The 24,911-nt window shown below is 27.3% G+C and overlaps 1 protein-coding gene across 3 annotated transcripts in view; it reads right to left on the bottom strand.

Moving 5' to 3' along the window:
* Window positions 1-24,911, bottom strand: part of LOC135139277 (uncharacterized) — a 69,655-nt gene that overhangs the window by 22,923 nt on the left and 21,821 nt on the right. For 2 of the 3 annotated variants that reach the window (XM_064069456.1, XM_064069457.1), the window contains exons 4-6: window positions 11,368-11,442; window positions 11,186-11,302; window positions 10,962-11,066 (exon numbers count right to left, since the gene is read on the bottom strand). In XM_064069456.1, coding sequence (XP_063925526.1) covers window positions 10,962-11,066; window positions 11,186-11,302; window positions 11,368-11,442 — 297 coding nt within the window. The remainder of the gene's footprint in view (window positions 1-10,961; window positions 11,067-11,185; window positions 11,303-11,367; window positions 11,443-24,911) is intronic. The other variant, XM_064069458.1, reaches the window with a different exon arrangement.

Below are 24,911 nucleotides of genomic sequence, written 5' to 3'. Positions count from 1 at the left end.
GAAAAATCCAAAAACTGAAAGACCTAGAAATCGAAAAGTCAAAAAATCGAAAAACCTAGAAATCGGTAAATCAAATCATCAAAAGACCGAGGAATCGAAAACTCGAGAAGTCTAAAAACCCAAAATTCGAAAAATAAAAAGAAATCGAAAAATCGGAAAATTGAACAATCGAAAAAAAATCTCGATAAAATCAGAAAATCGAAAAATCCATTTGTTTAAGCAAAACGAAAAGTCGGGAAATCGAAAATTTAATAAAATCAACAAACTGAAAAATCGAAAAATTGAAAAGGTCAAAATCAAAAAATCGAAATGTTAAAAAAATCCCAAAACTAATATGGAAAAATCGATAAATTGAAAAACCGAAAAATCGAAGAAAAATTAAAGAATCCAAAAACTGAAAGATCCAGAAATCGAAAAGTCAAAAAATCGAGAAATTGAAAAATTCCAAAATTAAAATCTAGAAAAATATTAAAATCGAAAAAATTGGAAAGTCGAAAAACCTAGAAATCGGTAAATCGAATCATCAAAAGACCGAGAAATCGAAAACTCCAGAAGTCTAAAAATTCAAAAATCGAAAAATAAAATCGAAAAAAGGAACATTGAACAATCGAAAAAAAAATCTCGATAAAATTAGAAAACGAAAAGTGAATAATCAAAAAATTGAAAATCAAAAACCTGAAAGATCGAAAAATAGAAAATCTGAAAATCGAAAAATCGAGATGTTTAAGCAAAACGAAAAGTCGGGAAATAAAGAAATGGGAAAGTCAAATAAAATATGAAAAATCGTAAAATTGAGAGAAATCTTAAAAAGGTCAAAATCAAGAAATCGAAATGTTAAAAAAATCCCAAAACTAATATGGAAAAATCGATAAATTGAAAAACCGAAAAATCGAAGAAAAATTAAAGAATCCAAGAACTGAAAGATCCAGAAATCGAAAAGTTAAAAAATCGAGAAATCGGTAAATAGAAACATCAAACGACCGAGCAATCGAAAACTCGAAAAGTCTAAAAACCAAAAAATCGAAATAGCATAAAATCGAAAAATATAAAATAAAAAAAATCGGTATGTCGAAAAATAAAAAAATTGAACAACCGAAAAATCGAAATCTCGATAATTAAGAAAACGAAAAATTGAATAATCGAGAAGGTAAAAATCGAGAAATTGAAAAGCTGAAAAATCCAAGAATTCAATTGTTCTTGGATTTTTCAGCTTAATATGAAATATCGAAAAATCTCAAAATTGAAACATCAAAAACTTGAAAAATTGTAAAGTGGGAAAATCGATAATTTAAAAAATCGAAAAACTGAAAAATCGATTAATCGAGAAATTGAGAAACCGAAAAATAGAAAATCGAAAATTTAAAAATAAAAAAATGTATATCGAAAAATTGAAAAATCATAAAACTGAAACATCAGAAAAACTGAAAAATTAGTATATCGAAAAATTGAAAAATAGAAGAAAAATTAAAGAAACGAAAAACTGAAAGATCCAGAAATAGAAAAGTTGAAAAATCGAGAAATGGGAAAATCAAACAATTGAAAAGAAGAAAAATCGGTTAATCGCAAAATTGATAAATCTAAACATCGAAAAATCTCGATGAATCCAGAAATCGAAAAATTTAAGAATTGAAATACATATTTAAAAAAGCCAAAACTGAAATATGGAAAAATTGAAAAAATTAAGAAATGAAAAACTGAAAAGCGAGGTGTTGCAGCCATTGAAGCATCGAAAAGTCGAAAAATCGAGAAACGGGAAAATAAAAGAAAAGTAAAAAAAAAAACAAATCGAAAAGACGAAAAATTGATTAATCGAAAATTTAGAAACGCCAGAAAGAAAAATCAAAAACATTGAAAATTGCAGAACAGAAATATCGGAAAATTGAGAAAAATCGAAAAATCTAAAAAGTGAAAATCGAGAAATTGGAAAATTAAATAATCGAAAAATTGAAAAATCAAATACCTGAAAGACCATAAAACTGAAATATCGAGAAACTGAGAAATTGGAAGTTGAGAAATCGAGAAATCGAAAATTCGAGAAATTGTTATGCAATTTTGATTTTTTGTCCCAAAAATTTGATGTTAGAATAAAAATTCAACACGGATTCACAAACCACAAGTTCAAGGCTATTTAACATTTAAATAACACTTATTCAACAAAATTGTATCACTTCCTGAGGGGAACGCTCGGGAAGTAAAAATCCGGAGTTTGTATATTTTACAAAATAGGAATTTTGGTCCTGGGGCACTTCTGTACACTCGATTTTTGTTATATAGATGTTATAAAAGTTTAGATTTAAAAAAATAAATGTATTTTATTTATTTATCTTAGAGCATAAAACCAACTGATAGTCGCTAACCAAAATCTGTCAATTCACACCCGCCAAAATTTTGTGACGTCACTTCAAAAATGTGTTAAATAAATCCTTCATAAAGTGTGTAAAATAACACGTCTGTGCGTGTGCTTTATTAACGTACTCCCATTTTTCATTTTAACAAATAACATTAGTAAAATAAAGCTGCGAGGGAAGTTCTATCTAAATAACTTTAAACCAATTTTTTGTCCTAATTTTCGATAGAAAAATAATAAAAAAACATTCCCCAATTAGCAAAATTTTAACAATCAATTGACATGAAAAAAAAATCAAAATAAATTACATTAGAAAAAATTAGAAACGAAATTTAACAAAACCGATCACGCGGTCGGACAATCTCATGATTATTAATTATAATCGGCCTCTCATCATCTTTAATAGGCACATAAAAGAGAGCGTCGCGTTATGACATCATAACTTCGATGTTTCTAAGAGATAAAACCCATAGTACCAAATTTCGTTTTTTCAAGCTTTGTTTAACTTCTAATAATAAAAAAATCACCATTTTCACTTCGAAAAAATTGATGACGTCATCTGAAAACATTGCTCAGTAACTCTCACTTTTCATTAACGAGTCATAAATGTTGTTTCAAATTCTTAATTATGAAAATGTACTACTTATTTCGTTCTTACAAGACGGAGAACTTAAACTTTCACCCAAAAGTGCATACAGTAACAACAATTAAAGTAAAATTAAAAAAATAATATTACTAAAAATGAAACACAAATTTACTGTTGTTGACTAGTGATACACACGAATTTTTTCATCTTCGTTAACGATTGAACTTTAAATATAATTAATCATTTCCTAGATTAACAGAGCAAGACTGGTGCTGAAGACTACATTTATTAATCCTCATTGTGGGATGTCAATACCACAGAGAGGTGATTGCAAGGTTAATACTTATTTACGTTACAACGAGGCGTTAGCCGAGTTATGTAATAACACACGTACGGTAAAATGTTTTTCTAGTGAAACGGTAACTTCGACAGTTGAAACTTGTATTGTTTTCTTACGTATTTGTTTTTGTAAGCAGCTTCTAGAGTAAATTTTCTTTCGCGGAAATACAGTAATTATATAACAACAATGCAATTCTAGACTACTGTGGTACCAAGAAGTTCTTTTGTGTTACGAATTTGAAATTTACAAGCATAAACTTATCAAAGGAAATCAGATATACAATTAACTTTAAAATAAATAAAATGAAAATGTGACCAAGTCGGTGACAAATGTATGATTAGACAGGGGAAATCGCTTCAATTAATTTGTATTGCGGAACCAAATTTCATACGTAACATTAATGGACGTAAAAACCATCGGCGCAGTTACGCCACACCGACATAAACTCTTCTAACACTATACATTTTTTTTTCCATCAAATGACGATTTATTCTGTTGGTACACAAAATTTTTCAAAAATTTCAAAAATTTTTGAAACAATGCGACAGAAACACGTTGCTACAAATTCAGGAAAAACTATACAAATAGAAAGAGACAAATTAGGTCGACTTCATTCGTCATGCACTTAAAAGAAATATTCTACTTCTCTTTGGTTTATAGTTTGTAATTAGTGCAAGTTTTTAGCGGGAAGTGCTTTTCTTTGATTATAGCAATTTCGAACTCTCACCCATTTTATTTTTTTAAATCTGCACAAACCAATGTTCTCAATCTAGATTAAGATGACGTCATCAAATTTTTGACAGGGTTCAACAAATTAATTTCGATGTGTAATTTTGTGTTCCCAACTTCAGAAAAAAAAGGTGTTGTTTTTTAAAAAGTTGATAAAACAAATCGTTTCATACGTTAATGATTTTGAAATGGTGTGCGCCAATAATAATTAAATGAAGTAGGCGCGTTGATTATCATTAAACAGTGGGTAAAGGTAAAGGAATTCGTTACGCTCCATGTTTCAATTAAGATTTTCTCAATAAAATTTTATATAATATCAACAATACCGTGTTTGGAATTTTTGGGAAAATTGAGAACAAAATTTTGTACAATTTTAACTTTTTTTTTCAGAAACCTACTACTCTCGCTTTTTTGAAAAATTATAAAATTTGACGACATTTTATTTGTGATATACATATACCCACTATACATAAAAAATCTGAATATTGTCCTCTTTTGACAAAATTACAGCTAACTTGATGAAAAAAAGTGCTTTCTTGTTTTTTTTTTTTATGATTTGCTTGCCCACGCAACCTGAACTAAATTTAATGTGCAATTCAATTCTGGTCAAAAAAATTTGACATCAATGAATCGTTGCGCAAACAATTACTATCCAATTTGTCCGACGTGTTTCGGGTCCACTGTAAATAATCGTGACAACGAACTATTTCGAACCGACACAAAATTGAAAATAACCCCAGGGCCAAAAAATACTGTAAAACAAGCATCACTACAAAGCCCCAATTTTTCGCATCACTGCTCACACATACAAAACAAATTAAATGAATAATTTAGAACGTGTAAAATCTCGATCAAAACATTTTAATATTCACGACATAACGGATCCCAACTGTGGCAAACAATGTCAGCAATCCGATTTAAACACCACCGACGACTTTGAATTTTTATTAGTAAGCCGCCTCAGGTGAGCAACGAGCGATTAAAATGACGAAACCCCGACGATGAGTAATACGGTCGAACTTTGCATAAATTAGACTAATTGACCCGATATCAATAACATCAACAACAACACAGGAAAGCGGAGCTCTCGGTTTGGCAATTTCGGCAGCAAAGACGCGGATTAAAAAATAGGAAAGTAATCGGAACCGTCGGAACAGAACGCCACAAAGACTGGAAAAAACACCGGAACTAAAACAAAGGGAAAACGTGCACGCTAGGAACGTCACGAACGGAAAAAAAGTTGACGAGAGCGAAGAAACTTGGTCGAAGGTTATTGGACAGAACTTTCCTCGCCAACAAATCACACTACTTTAAAAATTTTTTTTTTTGTTATTTTATTTATAAGTGATAAGCTTTATAAAGTAAAAACCAGTGGCGTGAACAACACTCCCGCAGCTTTTTGAGTTGGATTTTTCAGTTGTTCAATTTTTCTTTTTTTTTGTTTCTTCAGTTTCGATTTGCAATTTTTCAAGTTTAAATTTTCCAGTTTTTCACTTTTTCAACTTTTGGATGATTTTTAAATTTTAAAATTTTTCGATTTTTAATTTTTCGTTTCAGTTTTTTATTTTCATTTTTACAATTTTTCGTTTCTTCAATTTTTCGGTTCGCAATTTTTCAATTTTTCATTTTTAATGTTTCTTCAACATGTGCAACTCTTCGAAATTTTATTTTTTAATTTTTCAGTTTTTCGAATTTTCATCTCCTGGATGTTTCAGTTTTTAGATTTGCGGCTTTGCGCGGTTTCAATTTTTCTTTTCTTAATGTAAAATTATTCAATTTTTCGATTCGTAATTTTCGGTTTTCAATTTTTCAACTCACTATAGATTTTTTAATTTTTCGTTTCTTACATATTTGATTGGCAATTTTTCCAGTTTTCATTTTAAATATGTAATAATAATAAAAATAATTTAAAACTCTTTTCCATTTATTGCACTTTTCAATTTTTCGATTCTTCAATTTTTATTTCTTCAAACTTTTCGGCTTTTTATTTTCTTTACTTTTACAATTTTTTATTTTCTTTTTTTTCAATCTGAAATTTTTCGGTTTTCAATGCTTCGATTTGCCAACTTTTGATTTTTCAATTTCCCTATTTTTCAAATTTTTCGTTTCTTGTTGTTTAATTCGTTTCGGTTTGCTATTTTCTTTATTTTTTCAATTTTTTTATTTTTCATGTGCCGATTTTATTTTTTTTCAAATTTAATTTGTTCAATTTTCTGTTTCCTGAACTTTTCGATTTGCAATTTCACCAGTAATTTTTATTATTTTTTTGTGAATTTTTCAATTTTTGCATTTTTGAACTTTTGGTTTTTGAATCTTTCGTTCTTTCAATTTTAGATTTTTCAGTTCCTGGATTTTTCAATTTTCCGTTTCTTCTTATTTATTTATTATCTTTAATCTGAATGTTTAATCTTTATTGATCATTCTACAGGTAAAAACCCAGTTACAGAGATCAATGTATACAATATAAAGTACAATAATTCAATAAAATTATTAACTATATCTTATCATTAATTATAATAAAAAAAAACACTTCAATTTTACGATTTTATAATTTTTCTATTTCTCAATTACTGGATTTTAAAACTAGTTTTTCATTTATTCGACTTTTCGAGTTTTCAAAGTTCCAATTTTATAATTTTTTGCTTTTTCAATATTTCAGTTTTTTGTTTCCTCCAATTCACGACATAAATTTTCTATTAGTTTATACTAAATCTTTTTTAACTATATATATATAAAAAAAAATCCATAACCTTTAACCCAAAAAGTTCGAGTTTTAATTTTAAAATTTTTCACTTTTTCGATTTTTTTTAACTTTTGAATGTTTCAGTTATTGGATTTTTTAATTTTTCGGTTTGGAATTTCACCAGTTTTTAATTTTTAATTTTTCTATTTTTCCATTTTTCGATTTGCAATTTTTTCGTTTCGGTTTTTTATTTTCTTTACTTTTACAACTTTTTATTTTTCATGGGCCGATTTAATTTTGTGTTTTTGAATTTCCATTTTTTCAATTTTTCGATTTGCAATTTCACCAGTTTTCAATTTTTAACTTTTCAGCTTTTTATTTTCTATATTTTTTCAATTTTTCGGTTTTTCAATGTTCTGAATTAATAATTTTTCTGTTTTTTTCAATGTCAAATATTTCAATTTTTTGGTTTCTCAATTTTAGATTTTTCAGTTTCTCGATTTTTTAATTTTTCGTTTCTTGTTATTTATTTCGTTTCGGTTTGTTATTTTATTTATTTTTATGATTCTTTGATTTTTCATGTGCTCATTTAATTTTTTTGCTTTTTTTTCATTTTTCCGTAGCCTGAATTTTTAATTTGCAATTTCAGCAGTTTTCAATTTTTCATTTAGTCGATTTTTCGGTTTTTCAATGGTCTGATTTTGTAATTTTTCTTTTTTTGTCAATATGAATTTTAAAATTTTTGGATTTTTCAATTTTCCGGATTTCAATTTTTTGATGTACCAACTTTTGATTTTTGAATCCTTTGTTTTCTCAATTTTTCGTTTCTTGTTTATTTCGTCTCGGTTTGTTATCTTCTTTATTTATACAATTTTTTGATTTTTCGTGTGCCGATTTTATCTTTTTTTGATTTTTCAATTTTAAATTCCTGTTTCCTGAATTTTTCGATTTGAAATTTCACCAGTTTTCAATTTTAAATTTTTCTATTTTTTCATTTTTCATTTCTTCAATTTTTCGATTTGCAATTTTTTCGTTTCGGCGTTTTATTTTCTTTACTTTTACAACTTTTTTATTTTTCATGGGCCGATTTAATTTTGTCTGTTTTTGAATTTCAATTTTTTCAATTATTCGATTTGCAATTTCACCAGTTTTCAATTTTTAATTTTTCAGTTTTTTATTTTCTATATTTTTTAAATTTTTCGGTTTTTCAATGTTTGATTTAATAATTTTTCTGTTTTTTTTTAATGTCAAATATTTCAATTTTTCGGTTTCTCAATTTTAGATTTTTCAATTTCTTGTTATTTATTTCGTTTCGGTTTATTATTTTCTTTATTTTTATGATTTTTTGATTTTCATGTGCCGATTTAATTTTTTTTGATTTTTTTTCAATTTTCCGTAGCCTGAATTTTTTAATTTGCAATTTCAGCAGTTTTCATATTTCTTCGATTTTGCAATTTGCAAGTTTTCATTTCAGTTTTTTATTTTTTTTATTTTTTCAATGGTCTGATTTTATAATTTTTCTTTTTTTTTCAATATGAATTTTAAAATTTTTGGATTTTGCAATATTTCGGTTTTCAATTTTTGATTTGCCAACTTTTGATCTTTGAATCTTTCGTTTTCTCAATTTTACATTTTTCAGTTTCTCGATTTTTCAGTATTTCGTCTCGGTTTGTTATCTTGTTTATTTTTACAATTTTTTGATTTTTCTTGTGACGATTTTATCTTTTTTTGTTTTTTCAATTTAAAATTTTTCTTTCCTAAATTTTTCGATTTGAAATTTCACCAGTTTTCAATTTGTAATTTTTCAATTTTTCATTTCTTCGACTTTTCGATTTGCAATTTTTCGTTTGGGTTTTTTTATTCTCTTTATTTTAAAATTTTTTCGGTTTTTCAACGTTCTGATTTTATAATTTTCTTAATTTTCAATGTGAAATTTTTTAATTTTTGTATTTTTCAACTTTTGTTTTTTGAATCTTTCGTTTTTTCAATTTTTGATTTTTCAGTTTTTCGATTTTTCAATTTCTCGTTTCTTCTTATTTATTATAATTATATCTTATCATTAATTATAATAAAAATAAATCACTTTTCAATTTTACGATTTTAGAATGTTTCCATTTCTCAATTATTGGATTCATTTATTCGACTTTTCGAGTTTTCAAAGTTCCAACTTTATAATTTTTTGTTTTTTAAATTTTTTGATTTTTGACTTTTTTTTCTTTCGAATTTACGTACATAAATTTACTATTAGTTTGCATTAAATTTTTTTAATTATAATAAAAAAACAAAAATCATAACCTTTAAACCAAAAAGTTCGAGTTTTCATTTTTAAATTTTTTATTTTTTCGATTTTCCAACTTTTGGATGTTTCAATTATTAGAGTTTTAATTTTTCGGTTTGTAATTTCACGAGTTTTCAATTTTTCGTTTCGGTTTTTTATTTTTCGTATTTTTCAACTTTTCGGTTTTTCAATGGTCTGATTTTTTCTTAATGCGCAATTTGTTACTTTTTGGATTTTTCAATCTTGCTTTTCTTCAATTTTTAATTCTGTAATTTAAAAAAAAATTCTCTTTTACAATTTTAGGATTTTAGAATTTTTCAATTATTGGATTTTAAAACTTTTTCCTTTATTTGATTTTTCAATGTTTTGATTAATTTTTCAATTTCTCGAACACTGAAATATTGAAAAATTGACAAAGTAAATATAATTTTTTAGTTTTTCAATGTTACAGTTTTTCTTCTTTCCAATTTTTTTGACTCATTTTTTTTTCGATTTTTAACTTTCTCGATTTTTAATTTTTTAAAGTTTCAATTTTTTGTTGCTTCAGTTATTTGATTTGGAATTTTTCAATGTTCCACTTTTTCGATTTTGCATTTTTTGAATAAGAAAATGGGAAAATTATAACATCAAAAAAACAAAAATGAAAAAAGGAATAAGTATAAAATGAAAACTTTCAAAAATTTAAAAATTGAAAATCAAGAACTTGAACAACTGAAGAAATGAAAATAAAAAATTGTAAAAAATAAAAATTGAGAAAGTTAAAAACGATACAACTAAATGTTGTAAAATCGAAATACTGAAAATTAACGAAATCGAAAAATTGGATAATTCAAAATACGAAAATTGCAAAATTGCAAAGTTGAATAAACGAAAAATTAGGAAATCGAAAAAAATATTGAAAAAACAAAAATTTGTGATATAAAATCGAGAAAACCAAAATGAAATATCAAGAACTGGGAAAACTGAGGAAACGAAAAATTGAAAAACTGAAAAATTAAAGGTTGGGAAATTGAAAAAGTTGGAAAATTGCAAATCGAAAAATTGAGAAAAGAACTATGAAACCGAAACACTGAAAAATGAAAGAAAATGAAAAAACGAAAAATTCTGACATCAAAAAATTGGTGGAAGGTAAATAAATCCAGATTTTTCGAAAAATTATAAGATTTGATTTTGCGAATTTAATTTTTTTATGATAGCCCTTATAAATAAAAATTAAAATATGTAGGTATCTAATGTTAAAGTAGTTAAATATACGGAAACGTGCTACGCGTTTGTTTCTAGTGAGTTTTTCCACTACAAAGTTTTATGATGACGTCATCAACATTTTTGCAGTGACACATCAACTTGACTGGATGCAGTGTAATACTAAAAATAAATGTACTGTATTTCCAAGCGAGTGGTTCTTCATTTAATCAATAAATTAAATTGTCCTATTCATTTTTTCTAGTCATCCTGTATAAGTAATTTTAACTGTGATAAACCACGCGTACAGTTATAATGTTTTTCATATTTCAGAGAGGATTAGGCAAAATATTGACATTACGTCATCAATGTTTTTGGGGATGGAAAATGGATTTTTTTTTTGATTTAAAATGTTAAAAATTTTTGATTTTTTTTTCCAAAAATCTGGATGACTAGGGTTAAGACTCAACACGGATTCATACGTCAAAAGTACAGGAGTATCTTATTTTATAAAATAAAAAAATATATAAATTTTGGAGATGACAATGACAGACAGACAGACATGAAACGTCGAGAAAACGCGAAAGTGGCGAGTCGCCCGATGGACTCAATTACTATACTTCCTTAGTTTACGCTCAGGGAGTAAAAAGGATGTAACAGATTACCAAAACAGAAACGCCCCAGAAATGTTTCATAGAACAATCATATTAAGCCGGTGAAAGCAAGAAGCGCATCTCGGTGACCCGCTTAAGCCGTGCCCTTATTAGCGTTTATGTAACACATAGCCCGACTCATTTACTTCTTATTCGCATTTACCTGCCCTTCGAGGTTCTCCACTTGCTTTTTCCTCTGGTGCATCTGGTTAAGGTACTTCCTCATGCCTTTCCGCTCCGCCTCCAAGGCCTCCTTCAGCTGGTCGTTCTGTCAAGCAAGCAACAAACAAGCGTTTAACACAACAATAAGGAAACCAGTAGTGAAAGCATGCGTCGTTCATTAACAAAAATTGTTTAATTGCTCCGGTGAAGATTTTTTTTGCTCACCTCTCTTTCTAAGCTTTCTTTTTCGTATTTCATTCGCGTCATGTGATGAAACACTTCCTGGCGCGCCCTTTCCAGTTTCCTACGTGTGTGTTCCGATTCTCTCGCTTGTTCGGTCAGCTGGGATGAAAAAAAATATTATTTAATTAAACCATAATGGATTAATGGTGTTGTTGACGGCTTACCAGCCTGTAGGCGGCTTCTCTTTCCTTTTCGATCGCTAGTTTTTGTTGATGGTATTTCTCCTTTTCGGCTTTCAACTGCAAGAGATCAGATCGATTAACGATATTCAAATTTATCAGGAAAATGAAAGTTTTTACGGAATGCCTGCAGCGGGTTGCGACTTTTAGGTCATCAATGTCATTGCAAGGAGGTCGAGGAGGTATTCTGGATTTTTTGAATATTTTATCCGCGTGTGTAGTGATGTTGTCATGTTTAGAGTAGAAAGATTATCAATATCAGTGCGTCATTATTTACGCAATGTGGATTTTTCCTTAAGAGTTTCCTCGTGTGACTTTTAGAATTCGTTCAAATTTTTATATAACATGATATAAAATATACAAAAGTTTTCAAGTTTTTACACTTCAAAAAGTTCGTATTTCAGTTAATTTAAATTTCAGAAACCCTAAATATTAACGCTCTGAGGCAACACGCCGTCCGAGTGTGTGGAACTTACACGTCAAATTATTATTAAGGCTGTTGCTACGCTGAAATGGACAAAAATAAACCCGGTCGAAGTCCCGTAAGAACCAATGGTAAAATGCTTTGGCGTGTCCACATACAAATTAAATGTTCCGATAAGAACAGGATTTTTTTCACGATTAATACGAGCAAAAATTCTAGACATATTGTTGCAATCAATTTAAATTTCGCGCAAAACCGTATTTCAAAATTAAATAAGAAATTCAATAACTTGGCAATCACCAATGTTTTACGGCCTTCTAGTTAGATTGGTAGTTATCAAATGTTGGTAACGCAGGTAGTATTCAAAAATGAATCGCATTCGACGCCACGGTCCCCTCAGAGCGAAATTCCGGTACCATCACTTTAATAATGTTTTTCTAATCTAAAATTTGTAAAAGTTTGACTACTTCCTAAATACGTAATTTCTGTTTTATTGTTTGTAAATTCGCAACTCCAATACAATTTAGCAAGTCATGTAAATATAAATATATATTCACATAAAAACACTATCACTACTTTTGCAATCTTTTTGCCGAAATTATAAAGTCAAATTTAAAGATTATCAGCACCTATTTTTAGAGTGTTCGAATTATTTGCATTTTCTGGTTCTTGAATTTCCAGTTTTTAGCCAACAGTTATTATTCACTATTCAGTAAACCTGTTTTTATAATTTTCACATTATTTGGAATTAAGACTTCTCAAAAAAATACAGCTTTTTTTTGCAGATGGTTGTAGGTTTGTGATAGCTATCGTCCTTTACATGCATAAATAATTGTGTTAAACTTATTTTATCAGGTACTAGCCCCGCCCGCCCACCCTCTCTTTTCTTAGAGGGTATGTCATTTGCCAAAATCACTCTTATCTCAGCAGGTACTAGCCCCCGCCCACCCGCCCTCGCTTTGTTTAGAAGGTATGTCATTTGCCAAAATCACTCTTATCTCAGCAGGTACCAGCCCCGCCCACCCACCCTCGCTTTTTTTAGAGGGTATGTCATTTGCCAAAATCAGTTTTATCTTAGCAAGTACTGATGACGAACTTTTACAAAAAAAATGACCAAAATTTGGAAACATTACGAGCTTACTTATAGGCGGGAATTTTAAACACCTTCTCTAGTTTTTTTTTGGAACGATTAATGATTATTGGTTGATATGGTTATTGTATATTTTTTTATGATTTTTCTATTTATCGATTTTTGATTTTCCAATTGCTCGATATTTAATTTATCAATTGTTCGATTTTTAATGCTACAGTTTTTCGACATTAAAATTTTGACGATTCTATAAATTTTCGATTTAACAATTTTTAGATTTTCCAATTTTTCGATTGAGTAGTTTTTTTCGATTTTCAAGTTGCTCTATTTTTAGTTTTTCAATGTTTCAATTTTTCGCTTCTTCAGTTCTTCGATTTGCTATTTTGCGATTTTCTACTTTGTCGATTTTGCAATTTTTCATTTTTTCAGTTTTTCGATTTTGAAATTTTTCAATTTTTCGATTTTTCAGCTTCCCGAATAAAAAAATGGAAAATTTGCAAAATTGTAAAACTGAAAAACATTTCAGGAAACAAAAAATTCAAAAATCGACAGATTAAAAATCGAGAAAGTGCAAAATCGAAAAAACGAAATATGTATTATAAAATCGACGCATTGAAAATTAAAAAAATCGGAAACTAGGATAATCAATTTATTAATTTGAGTCAGTAATTAATTTTTTGAGACACCCTGTATAAGCAAATCCCAAAATTATAAATTGAATAATAAATTACAAGTACAGACTTATCACATTTTGAACATTTTAGATAGGATTTATTCGGCAAAATTTTAAGCTGATCAATTTTTTCATAACTTTAAAACATCTGTAGGATTTCAAAGCATTTGGTTTTGCAGATTCAAAATTCATTTTATAATTTTAATTGTTTCTACAAAAATCTGGACGTTTCAGGTAAAAACTCAACAGGGAGTCATAAACTACATGTGTAATACTATGTTATTTTATACAATTCATTTTGAGTTTTCAATTTTCGGATCTTTTTTTTTCGTTTTTCAGTGTTTCGAATTTTCCGTTCCTCGATTTTCAATTTTTCGTTACTTCACCTTTGAAATTTGCAATTTATAGATTCTACAATTTTTCTATTTTTAACTTTTTCGGTTCTTCAATTTCTCGTGTTGCATTTTTTTTTTAAGTTACAGTTTTTCGATTTTTAATTTTTGGTTTCCATACTTTTTTGATTTGCAATTTTTTGAGTTTCTAGTTTAAATTTTTTAATTTTTAAATTTTGCCCTTTTGAATTTTTCGGTTTTTCAATATGTCGTTGCTTCACCTTTTGGATTGGTTCTTTCGATTATTATTTTTAGATTTCTCAATTTTTCGATATTTTGTTTTTCAGTTCAGTTTTATTTTGGATGTTTCCATTTTTCGAAGAAACACATCGAAAATACAAGATCAACATGAAAAAAATCCTGCGTTCCAATTTTTCAAAATTTCAGTTTGAATAAACTTGTTCCTTTTGTCCAAAATTCAAAAATGCAAAAATGAGAACTTGACTATTTAAAAGCTAAAATTTGAAAAGACGAAAAATTGAAAACTAAAAACACTACAAATCAAGAAATTGAAGACATGAAAATTTAAATTATCGTTTAATTCAAATCAGGAAAAATTAAAATATTTACATATTGAAAAATTCAACGAAAAATTGAAAAACCAGAAAGTTAAAAAATCGAAACATCCAAGAAACGAAAAATTGCATATCGAAGAACTGAAGGAACGAAAATTTACAATAGAAAATCTAAAAATTCAAAAAATTGAAAACTAGAAAACTTGAAAGGGAAAATTCTAAATCGAAAAAGTTAAAAATCTAAGTAACTATAAAATCGAAAAATTGAAAAATTCATGAGTTGATAAATAGAAACTTTGAAAACTTAAAACAAATTCGAAAAAATGCAAATCGAAAAATTGTAAAATTTAGCAAAAATCGGAAAATCGAGTAATTGCAAAATCCGAAAACGAAAGTATTTTTAAAAACTGAAAAAACGACGTGAAATCGATTAAAAATTAATTAGTTAAGAAAAATTTAGCTATAAAAGTTGAAAAATCCAAAAACTCGTGAAGATTTCAGTTGTAATAAATTTGTTCTTTTTGAATTAAACTAAAAATTAGAATCTGAGAAAATGAAACATTAAACAATTGAGAACTTGAAAAATTTAAAAGCTAAATTAAAAATGGAAACCTCGATTAATTGAAATATGGAAAATTTGTAAATCAAAAATCTGGGAGACCGGAAAATTTCAAATTCAAAAAATAAAAAATGGCAAAAATTGTAAAATTGAAAAATTAATGATTGAGAACTAGAAAACCTAAAATCGGAAAACTGTGAAGTCGAAAAATTGAAGAAACAAAAATTCACAAATGGAAAATTTGAAAATCAAAATGTGTATTAAAAATCGAGAAACTGGAAAATGCAAAAACCGAATAAACGATCTAGAAATTTACAAATCCAGCTAGCAATAAACCCGAAAAATTGTAAATTAAAAAATTGAAAAAATTAAATGTTGATAAATCAAAATTTAAAAAAACATAAAATACAAACCTCAAAAACTTTTAAATAGAAACATTGTACAATTAAAAAATTGCAAAATAAAAATCGAAAAACCAAAAAAGGTATAACTTTTAAAAATTCTCAGTCAACACGACGTAAGTAAACATGGCGAAAGCAACAACATTCCAATGACAACGATGTGCTTTGTGGTCATTGCCGAAATGATACATACCCTCAATTGAAAATTATAAAGTTAAAAAAAATTAAATATAAAAATTGAAGATTTAAAAACGACAACATCGTAAAACTGAAAAATTCAAAACTTCAATAACCAAAAATTGAAGAAGCCAAATGTTGAAAATACAAAAAACTGCAAATCAAAATATGTATTGAAAAACGACAAACTGAAAAATTAAAAAAAAAAAGTTCGACTAGCACCTTTTTGAGTTTTCAATTTTCGGATCTTTTTTTTTCGTTTTTTCAGTGTTTAGAATTTTCCGTTCCCCGATTTTTAATTTTTCGTTTCTCCATTATTTTGATTTGCAATTTTTTGAGTTCCCAATTTAATTTTTCGATTTTTTAGTTTTTCGTGACTTCACCTTTGAGATTTTCAATTTCTAGATTTCACAATTTTTCTATTTTTAACTTTTTCGGTTCTTCAATTTCTCGTGTTGCAATTTTTTGAATTTCAAATTTAAAATTTTGTTTTTCGAATTTTTCGGTTTTTCAATATTTCGTTGCTTCACCTTTTAGACTGGTTTTTTCGATTATGTATTATTTTTAAATTTCTAAATTTTTCGATATTTTGTTTTTCAGTACATTTTTATTTTGGATGTTTTCATTTTTCGAAGAAACGCATCGAAAATGAAAAAAAATCCTGCGTTACAATTTTTCAAAATTTTAGTTTGAATAAACTTGTCCAAAATTTAAAAATGCAAAAGCGAGAACTTGATTACTTAAAAGCTAAAATATGAAAACTAAAAAACCTGCAAATCAAAAAATTGTAGACATGAAAATTTAAATTATCGTTTAATTCAAACCAAGGAAAATTAAAATAACTACAACTTAAAAAATCGAAACATCCAAGAAATGAAAAATTGGAGATCGACAAACTGAAGGAACGAAAATTTACAATAGAAAATCTAAAAATTCGAATAACTGAAAACTACGAAACTTGAAATCGAAAAATTGTAAAACTGAATAATTCTAAATCGAAAAAGTTAAAAATTCATGAGCTGATAAATAGAAACTTTGAAAAACTTAAAGCAACTTCGAAAAATTGTAAAATTTAGCAAAAATCGAAAAATTGAGTAATCGCAAAATCGGAAAACTAAAGTACATATTTTTAAAAACTCAAAAATGGGTGCTATTAAAAAATGCTGTAAATAAACGCGGTGAAAGCAATTAAAAATTAATTAGTTAAGAAAAATTTAGAATCTGGGAAAATGAAACATTAAACAATTGAGAACTTGAAAAATTTAACAATTAAATTAAAAATTGAAATATCGAAAAATTGCAAATCAAAAATCTGGGAGACCGGAAAATTGCAAAACCAAAAAATAAAAAATTTCGAAAATTGTAAAATTGAAAAATTGAAGTCTGAAAACTAGAAAACCTAAAATCAGAAAAGTCTAAAGTCGAAAAATTGAAGAAACAAAAATTCACAAATGGAAAATTTGAAAATCAAAAATACATATTTTGATATCGAGAAACTGGAAAATGCAAAAATTGAATAAACGATCTAGAAATATACAAATCCAGCTAACTGTAAAACCGAAAAATTGTAAACTAAAAAACTGAAACCTCAAAAACTTTTAAATAGAAACATTGTATGTACATTTAAAAAATTGCAAAATAAAAATCGAAAAACCAAAAACCGTTATAATTTTTAAAAACTCAAAAATGGCTTTTAAAAATCCTCAGTCAACACGATGTAAATAAACGTGGCAAAAGCAACGACATCGAATGACACCAGTTAAATATAAAAATTGAAGAACTAAAAACGACAAAATCGTAAAACTGAAAAATTCAAAAATTGAAAAACCGAAAAGTTAGGCAGAAACGCGAAACCTATTTTTTTATACTCTTGAGGTCAAGAAACCTCCAAAAAAACATGAAAATAGCCATTCGCACAATGGACACTATTATAATACTTCAACAGTTAGTTTAAGACTCCAGTTAAAATTGGTCTAAGGTTATTTAAACAACTTTCCTCGCCCCTCTCACATAATAGTCCACCAAATCTAGGGTTTTCAAAAAATTTTATTATACACGTTAAAAAAAAATGTAGATTCGTTAAAAAATCTAGATTGTACCAGTCACAGTGTAAGAAAAAAAAAAAGGTTCATGAGAGGATCGAAGGGGTGATCTTCGCATTATTATCCTGTTATGCTGGTATAAAATGTTATGATGCAGTTTGAATTTGTTTGCGAAAAACTGTAAGCCTAGAACAAAAATTCGAGGCGGATTCATAAACTGGAAGTACAGGAATATGTTATCTTATAAAATTTAAATACTCCTAGCATTTATCATGCAAAATTTTTAGGTGACATCATTAAATTGTTGGTAGGATTGTTAGACAAATTTTGGTTAGCGTTTTACCATCTACAGATATTCCTAACATCATCTAAAATTCGACAACAATTGGGCCGATAGTTTTGGAGATTATCTGATAAAAATCGACCTTGACGACAAATAGAAATGGGAAACCTATTTCTTCGTACTCTAGGGGTCATTAAATGTCGGGAAAATAGCTTAGTTCGAGAAGCAAAAATTCGGGATTGCTTTGTATTTTCCGAAATTTTGAAATTGAAACATGTACACATGATTTCTAGTAACTATCTATCAAGTATGGTGTAACTACAAGTTTTTCGTATTGTTTAAACGTAAAACAGCTTACGTTTATTTTTCCAGTTACTATACTTAAAATAACAATTATCCACTACTCACTAAGTGTGTTTACATTTTTTCTTGAAATGGTAATTTATATTTACATTATAATACATTTTCAATCACATTACACATTTCCTCATTTTCCTGTATCTAAGAATTAGTAAACTTGTAAACTTCAATCAGATGTGACAAGTTTCAATTGCCACTGTTTGAACGACTTTAATCAAACAAGCTCCCACGCACGACACAAATAATTCGAAAGCCAAAAAATCACCTCGATTTATTAGCGATTTATAACATATAATTTAGGAGTGGTTCATTTGTTATTCACGGCTTAACTGAGTGTGAACACCCCCTAATTAAAACATGATCAAACCAATCGACCACAAAACCAACGATCTTTTTTCCGGAAGGCTTTTCCTTGCTCCATACTCAATATTTATTTTGCTAACTTTCAAACAATCCTCCACACATCTCGCATCTCACTTAAAGTTTACATTTCATTAAAACTTAAATTGACTTTTGTTGAAATTTCGTGCCGTCAAACTCTGTTTGTCCGCTCGCGAATCACCAGAAATATTAAGCTGCAAATTGGATTTTACCGAGGAAATTAAAATTCTTTACGTAACACAAACGTTCAAAAGGTGCGATTTAATTATTGAAGCGAACGTGACACCAGAAAAATTAAGCGTGGTGAAATTTCTTGCGAAACAATCGCTGAAAGTGTTTTATGGTCAATTGCGACGACACCCACATTTTAAACGAATGCATATTTTAACATTAAAAACGAAACGGGCTATTTTTAGCAAAGCAGATTCCGTTGTGTTATGCACGTTATGTGTTTGTTTCACAATCGTATGCAGACGAATTTGCATTATTTTAAATATGATGCTTTTGTATAAATTAAAAATTATGGTTGTTTTACGATTGCGTTTGTTACAAAATGTGTATGATGGTGCAAAGGTTTCGTCTAGAAATTTTTAACGACGTCGAGATGAAAGTTTGAATTAAAATTGACAAATCGGACGCAACAAGGATGTTTTATTTCTCATAAAGAAATCGACTTCTTTGTTCGCGATTTTTTTAATTTTCGCAACTGCCCGAGTTTGTTGTTTGTGTATCGATAACTAAAACGTGTCCTAATGGACTGCTGCCAACAATTTGATAACATCATTTCGAAAATGTATAACAGTAGTTTGTTTTTTAATGATATGAAATATTATACTTCTGCACTTGCGGTGTATGAATCCGTTTTGAGTTTTCACCCTAGACATCTAGATTTTTGGAAAAAAAAAATAAAATTTTATTGCAATATTTTGCAATTTAACTTTGAAATCTTGAAAACGGTTTAAGGTTATCGTAATCATGGTGAAGCGTTAATCAAAATTTATTCATTTATCCCCTACCAAGAAATCGATTACGTCATCTCAAAATTTTGCCGAATAAATTCTGTCTGAAATATAATACAGGGTGATTCAAACGAAAAATCTAGTTTTATTTACATTCGATCAATTTTTTGATATCACAATTTTTTGTGTTTTCGTTTTCTTTAATTTGTAAATTTTTCATTTTTCGACTTTTCAATTTCTCAATTTTGAATTTTTCGTTTCCTCAATATTTCAAGTTCTTGATTTTTACTTTTCAATTTCCCGTTTTTCTAATTTTCATTTTCTCGATTTTAAAATTTTTCGTTTATTCAATTTTTCAAATTTTCAGTTTTGCAATTTTTGGATTTCTCAATTATCCGATTTTCGTAATTTTTAATATCTCGATTTTACAATACATATTTCGTCTTTTAAGTTTCTCAATGTTTAATCTTTCGATTTTGCAAAGTTTTCAATTTATACTTTTTCGGTTTTTCATTTTTGATTTTTCAATTTTATAATTTTTCCATTCCAACCAAAATATTGAGAAATCGAACAACCGAAAAGCTAAAGCATTAGAATATCGATAAATTGAAAAATCGAAAATTTATAAAATCGAAACATTGAAAAACCGAAAAATCTACTCAAAAAAGTCGAAAAATGTAAAGACCGAGCAATTGAAATAACAAAAAAATTAAAAAATCTAAAAAATTGAAAAATTCCCAAAATTGAAATATTGAAAATTTGGCAAACTGAAATGTTGAAAAATCAAGGAATCGAAAAACTGAAATATCGAGAAATCGAAAATTTGAAAAATCGAAAAACTGAAATGCATATTAAAAAGATTAAGATCGGGAAATCGGAACATCAAAATCGATAAACTAAACATAAGCAAATGAAAAAACGAGAAATTAAAAAAATATGAAAGTTAAAAAATCGAAAATTGAAAACCGAAAATTTGCAAATCAAAAAATTGAAAAATTTCACATTGAAAAAGGAAAAATAATAAAATCACAACACTGAAAAACCAAAATATCGAGAAATCGAACAACCGAAAAGCTAAAACATTGGAATATCGATGAATTGAAAAATCGAAAAATTGAAAAACCGAAAAATCTAAATCAGAAAAGTCGAAAAATCTAAAATCTAATCGAAACATTAAAAAAAATTGAAAAATTCCCAAAATTGAAACGTTGAAAACTTGGCAAATTGAAATGTAGAAAAATCGAGGAATCGAAAAACTGAAATACATATTAAAAATATTAAAATCAGTATCCATACATCAAAATCGAAAAACTAAAAATAAAAAATTCAAAAAACGAAAAATTAAAAAAATGTACAAGTTAGAAAATCAAAAAATTGAAAACCGAAGAACTGCACATTGAAAAAGGAAAAATAACAAAATCAGAACATTGAAAAACCGACAAACTAAAAAAAAATTAAGAAAATAAAAAACCGAAGTCAAAAATTGTGCAAATCGAGAAATTGAAGAAATGAAATATTGAAAAATTAAAAATGAAAACTCATGTCCTAAAATTGAAGAAACAAAAAATAAAAATTGAAAAACTGCAAATCGAAAAATCGAAAAACCGAAAAACTGAAAAAAATGACTTTGAAAAATAAAAAATTATTAAGTCGGCACATTGAAAAATCGAAAAATGGAAAAAATAATGGGAATAAAAAACCGAAAGGATAAACGGCAAATTGACAATTTGAGGAAACGAAAAATTGGAGAATCTAAAAACTGAAAAATTTAAAAATTCGATAAATCAGGAAATTTTAAACGTCAATGATTGAAAAATAGAAAAATTATAATGTCGTAAAATTGGAAGAGTAAAAAATTTTAAAATTATTATTACATATTTAAAATGACAAGTATTGTACTCCCAGTTTAAAGTGGTTTTTATGACAGGTACATTGTGTCGAAGTTGATGATGGGGACAATGGAGTAAATCCCTAACCATAAATAAGAAAGTGGTCGTTTGCTTGCAGGGCCGTACTTTGTTATTCAACTGATATTGTCCGTCGTGAGGTAATAATGAGGTGATAATGTTTATTATCTTGTCATAAAAACCACTTTAAACTAGGAGTACAATAGAAAACATGTAAATCAAAAATTGAAGAAACGAGAACTTGAAAAATCGACAAATTGCAAATCGAAAAACTGAAAAATTAAAAAAAAAGAAAACTCAGAGAGCTGCATGTCGTCAAATTAAAGAAACAAAAAAAAAATCAAAAATCGAAAAATGGAAAAAATAATTAAAACAAAGACCGAAAGGATAAACTGTAAATCGAAAATTTGAAGAAACGATAAATTGAAGAATCGGATGAACAAAAAAGTTTTAAAATCCAATGATGGAAAAAATAGAAAAATTTTACTAGCGTAAAATTGGAAGGGTAAAATTTTTTTAAAATTATTATTATTACATATTTAAAATGAAAACTAGAAACTTGCAAATCACAAATTGAAGAAACGAGAAATTGAAAAATCGAAAAATTGCAAATCGAAAAACTGAAAAATCCAAAAATTGAAAAAGAAAAATTATAACATTAGAACATTGAAAATCCGAAAAGTAGAAATAATAAAGAAAATAAGAAACTGAACGAAAAATTAAGAATTGAAATCTCGTGAAATTCCAAATTGAAAAATTGCAAAATCTAAAACTGGAACACCTAAAAATTGTTAAATCGAAAAACGGAAAAATTTCAAAATGGAAACTCAAACAGCTCCATGTCGTAAAATGAGATTGAAGAAACAAAACAAAATCGAAAAATTGCAAGCCTGAAATTTAAGGAAAAAAACCTAAACGACAAATTGCAAATCTAAAACTTGAAGAAATGAATAACTGAAAAATCGAAAAATTGGAAAATTAAAAACCGAAAATTGACGACAAATTGAATAAACGAAAAAGTGTTAAAATCCAATAATTGAAAAATGGAAAAATTCTAAAACCGTAAAACTAAAAAAGTATAATTTTTTTTAAATCATTATTTCATATTTAAAAAGAAAACTAAGGAATTGCAAACCAAAAATTAAGAAACGAAAAATTGCAAATCGAAAAATCGAAAGAAAACTGGTGAAAATTGAAAAACCGAAAAATTAAAAAATGGAAACTCAAAGAGCTGCATGTCGTAAAATTGAAGAAACAAAAAAAAGAAAATGAAAAATCGAAAAATGGAAAAAATAGTGCAAACAAAAAACTGAAAAATTGGATAAATTAAGAAGTTTTAAAAACCAATGACTGAAAAATAGAAAAATTCTAATAACGTAAAATTGGGACAGTGAAATTTTTTTTTAATTATTATTATTACATATTTAAAATGAAAACTAGAAAACTTTCAATCCAAAAACTGAAAAACACAAAAATTGAAAAATTTCATATTGAAAAAGGAATAATAATAAAATCAGAACATTGAAAATCCGAAAAGTAGAAACAATAGAAAAAATAAGAAACTGAAACGAAAAATTGCAAATCGAAAAATTGACAAATCAAAAATTGCAAATCGAAAACTTGAAGAAATGAATAACTGAAGAATCGAAAAATTGAAAAATTAAAAATCGACAAATTGAATAAATGAGATCAAATAATTGAAAAATTATTATTTCATATCTAAAAAGAAAACTAGAAAAATTGCAAATCTAAAATCGATAAACTGAGAAATTCTAAAGTGAAAAAACAAAAAACTGTAAATTGAAAAATTTAAAAATTGAAACATCCAAAAGTTGAAAAACTGAAAACCTAAAAAATTTAAAAATAAATTGCAAATCGAAAAATTGAAGAAACGACAAATTTAAAAAATTGAAATTGAATAAAAGAAAAACCATAAAATCGGAACATTGGAAAATCTAAAAACTGTGAAAATAAAGAAAATAAAAGCCGAAACAAAAATTGCAAATCGAAAATCTGAAGAAATAAAAAACTGGAAAGGAAATATTAAAATTGAAAAAACAAAAAACTAAAAATCGAAACACTGAAAAATCGAATGATTGAAAAAATGAAGAAAATGAAAAACGGAACCAAAAAATTGCAAATGAAAAAAAAATGAAAACTCGAGAAACTCAAATCAAAAAATTACAAAATCTAAAAATTCAAAAAGTTGAAAGCTTGAAAAACTGAAAAATTTAAACGTAAAACTCGAAAAATTGCACATCAAAAAACTAAGGAAACAAAAAAAAATATATGTAGAGGTTAGTTACAAGAAAACAAAAATTGCAAAAAAATTATAATTGCACTTCAGGCGCGAGGAAAGCTAGGTTCGACCAATTTTTTAACTAAATGCTATAAGATTTTATTTTCTAGTAAATTGTATTAAAATATGTACGGTTGTTAAGATAACAGAACTTACGGTTTTTTACGCTCGTTGCGCTAGCGATGACTTTGAAATTTAGTTCCTTACGAGAAGATAATATTCGAGAATTAACAGCTAAGTGATTTCGTTGGACGGATGATTTTTAAATTTCTCAAGAAAGTTGAGTTACTTGACTAAAAATTTACGCTGAAAGTGAAACTTTCTATGTTGGGTTTGCCACAAAGATTGAAAGCTAATTTCATTGATAATATTTCAAACAGAATTTTTAAATGAATCTCCACGACTACGAAAAAACGAATTAACCTTGTAGGTACATATTGGCTTGGTTGTGAAATTTAAACATTTTTCTCGATTTTAATCGGTTTTCGGTAAGCCAAAATCAAACATAATATTATTACTATAATTTTCGCCAATCACATACACAACAAAAAATTGTAAACACTTGAAACGTCCCCGTCAATAACTATGTTTACATTTTGATAACACAAGTGTCGATAAAAATCCATAAACCACTCTCGAACAATATTAATAAAGACTCCGAAACATGTACTATTCATAACCCATTCATTAAATTCAATCAAAAAATTTCACCGTGTCTCTTCAAACTTTCGACGAATCTCTACAAACACGACGAAAAAGAGAGTCGCCAACAAATGTAATCATATCAAAAAAACCTCCAAACTAAATTACGTCGCCGAATGAAATAAAAGCGCTGTAAGCTTTTTCAGTTTTTTCCTTCGACTCGAAAACCCCTCGGGTGAATTTATGTAAATGTAATGTTTACTAATGACGTTACGAAACAGCCCACCAGGTATTTAACTCGTTTTTAGAGTACCCGCAAGGTCACGGCAAGACCCAATAATCACATTTCCCATTACAAAAAAAACACCAAAAATATCTTTATACAACAACTCGACCGACGTCAATAATAAATTACGTAAGCGCTT

Source organism: Zophobas morio, unplaced genomic scaffold (genome assembly GCF_036711695.1).
Source record: "Zophobas morio isolate AGI-343-1 ecotype UQ-CSIRO unplaced genomic scaffold, CSIRO_AGI_Zmor_V1 ptg000031l, whole genome shotgun sequence".
In the NCBI taxonomy this organism is placed as follows: Eukaryota; Metazoa; Arthropoda; class Insecta; order Coleoptera; family Tenebrionidae; genus Zophobas; species Zophobas morio.
Note: the sequence above shows the minus strand (reverse complement) of the source record. Positions and strands in the feature narration are given on the sequence as shown.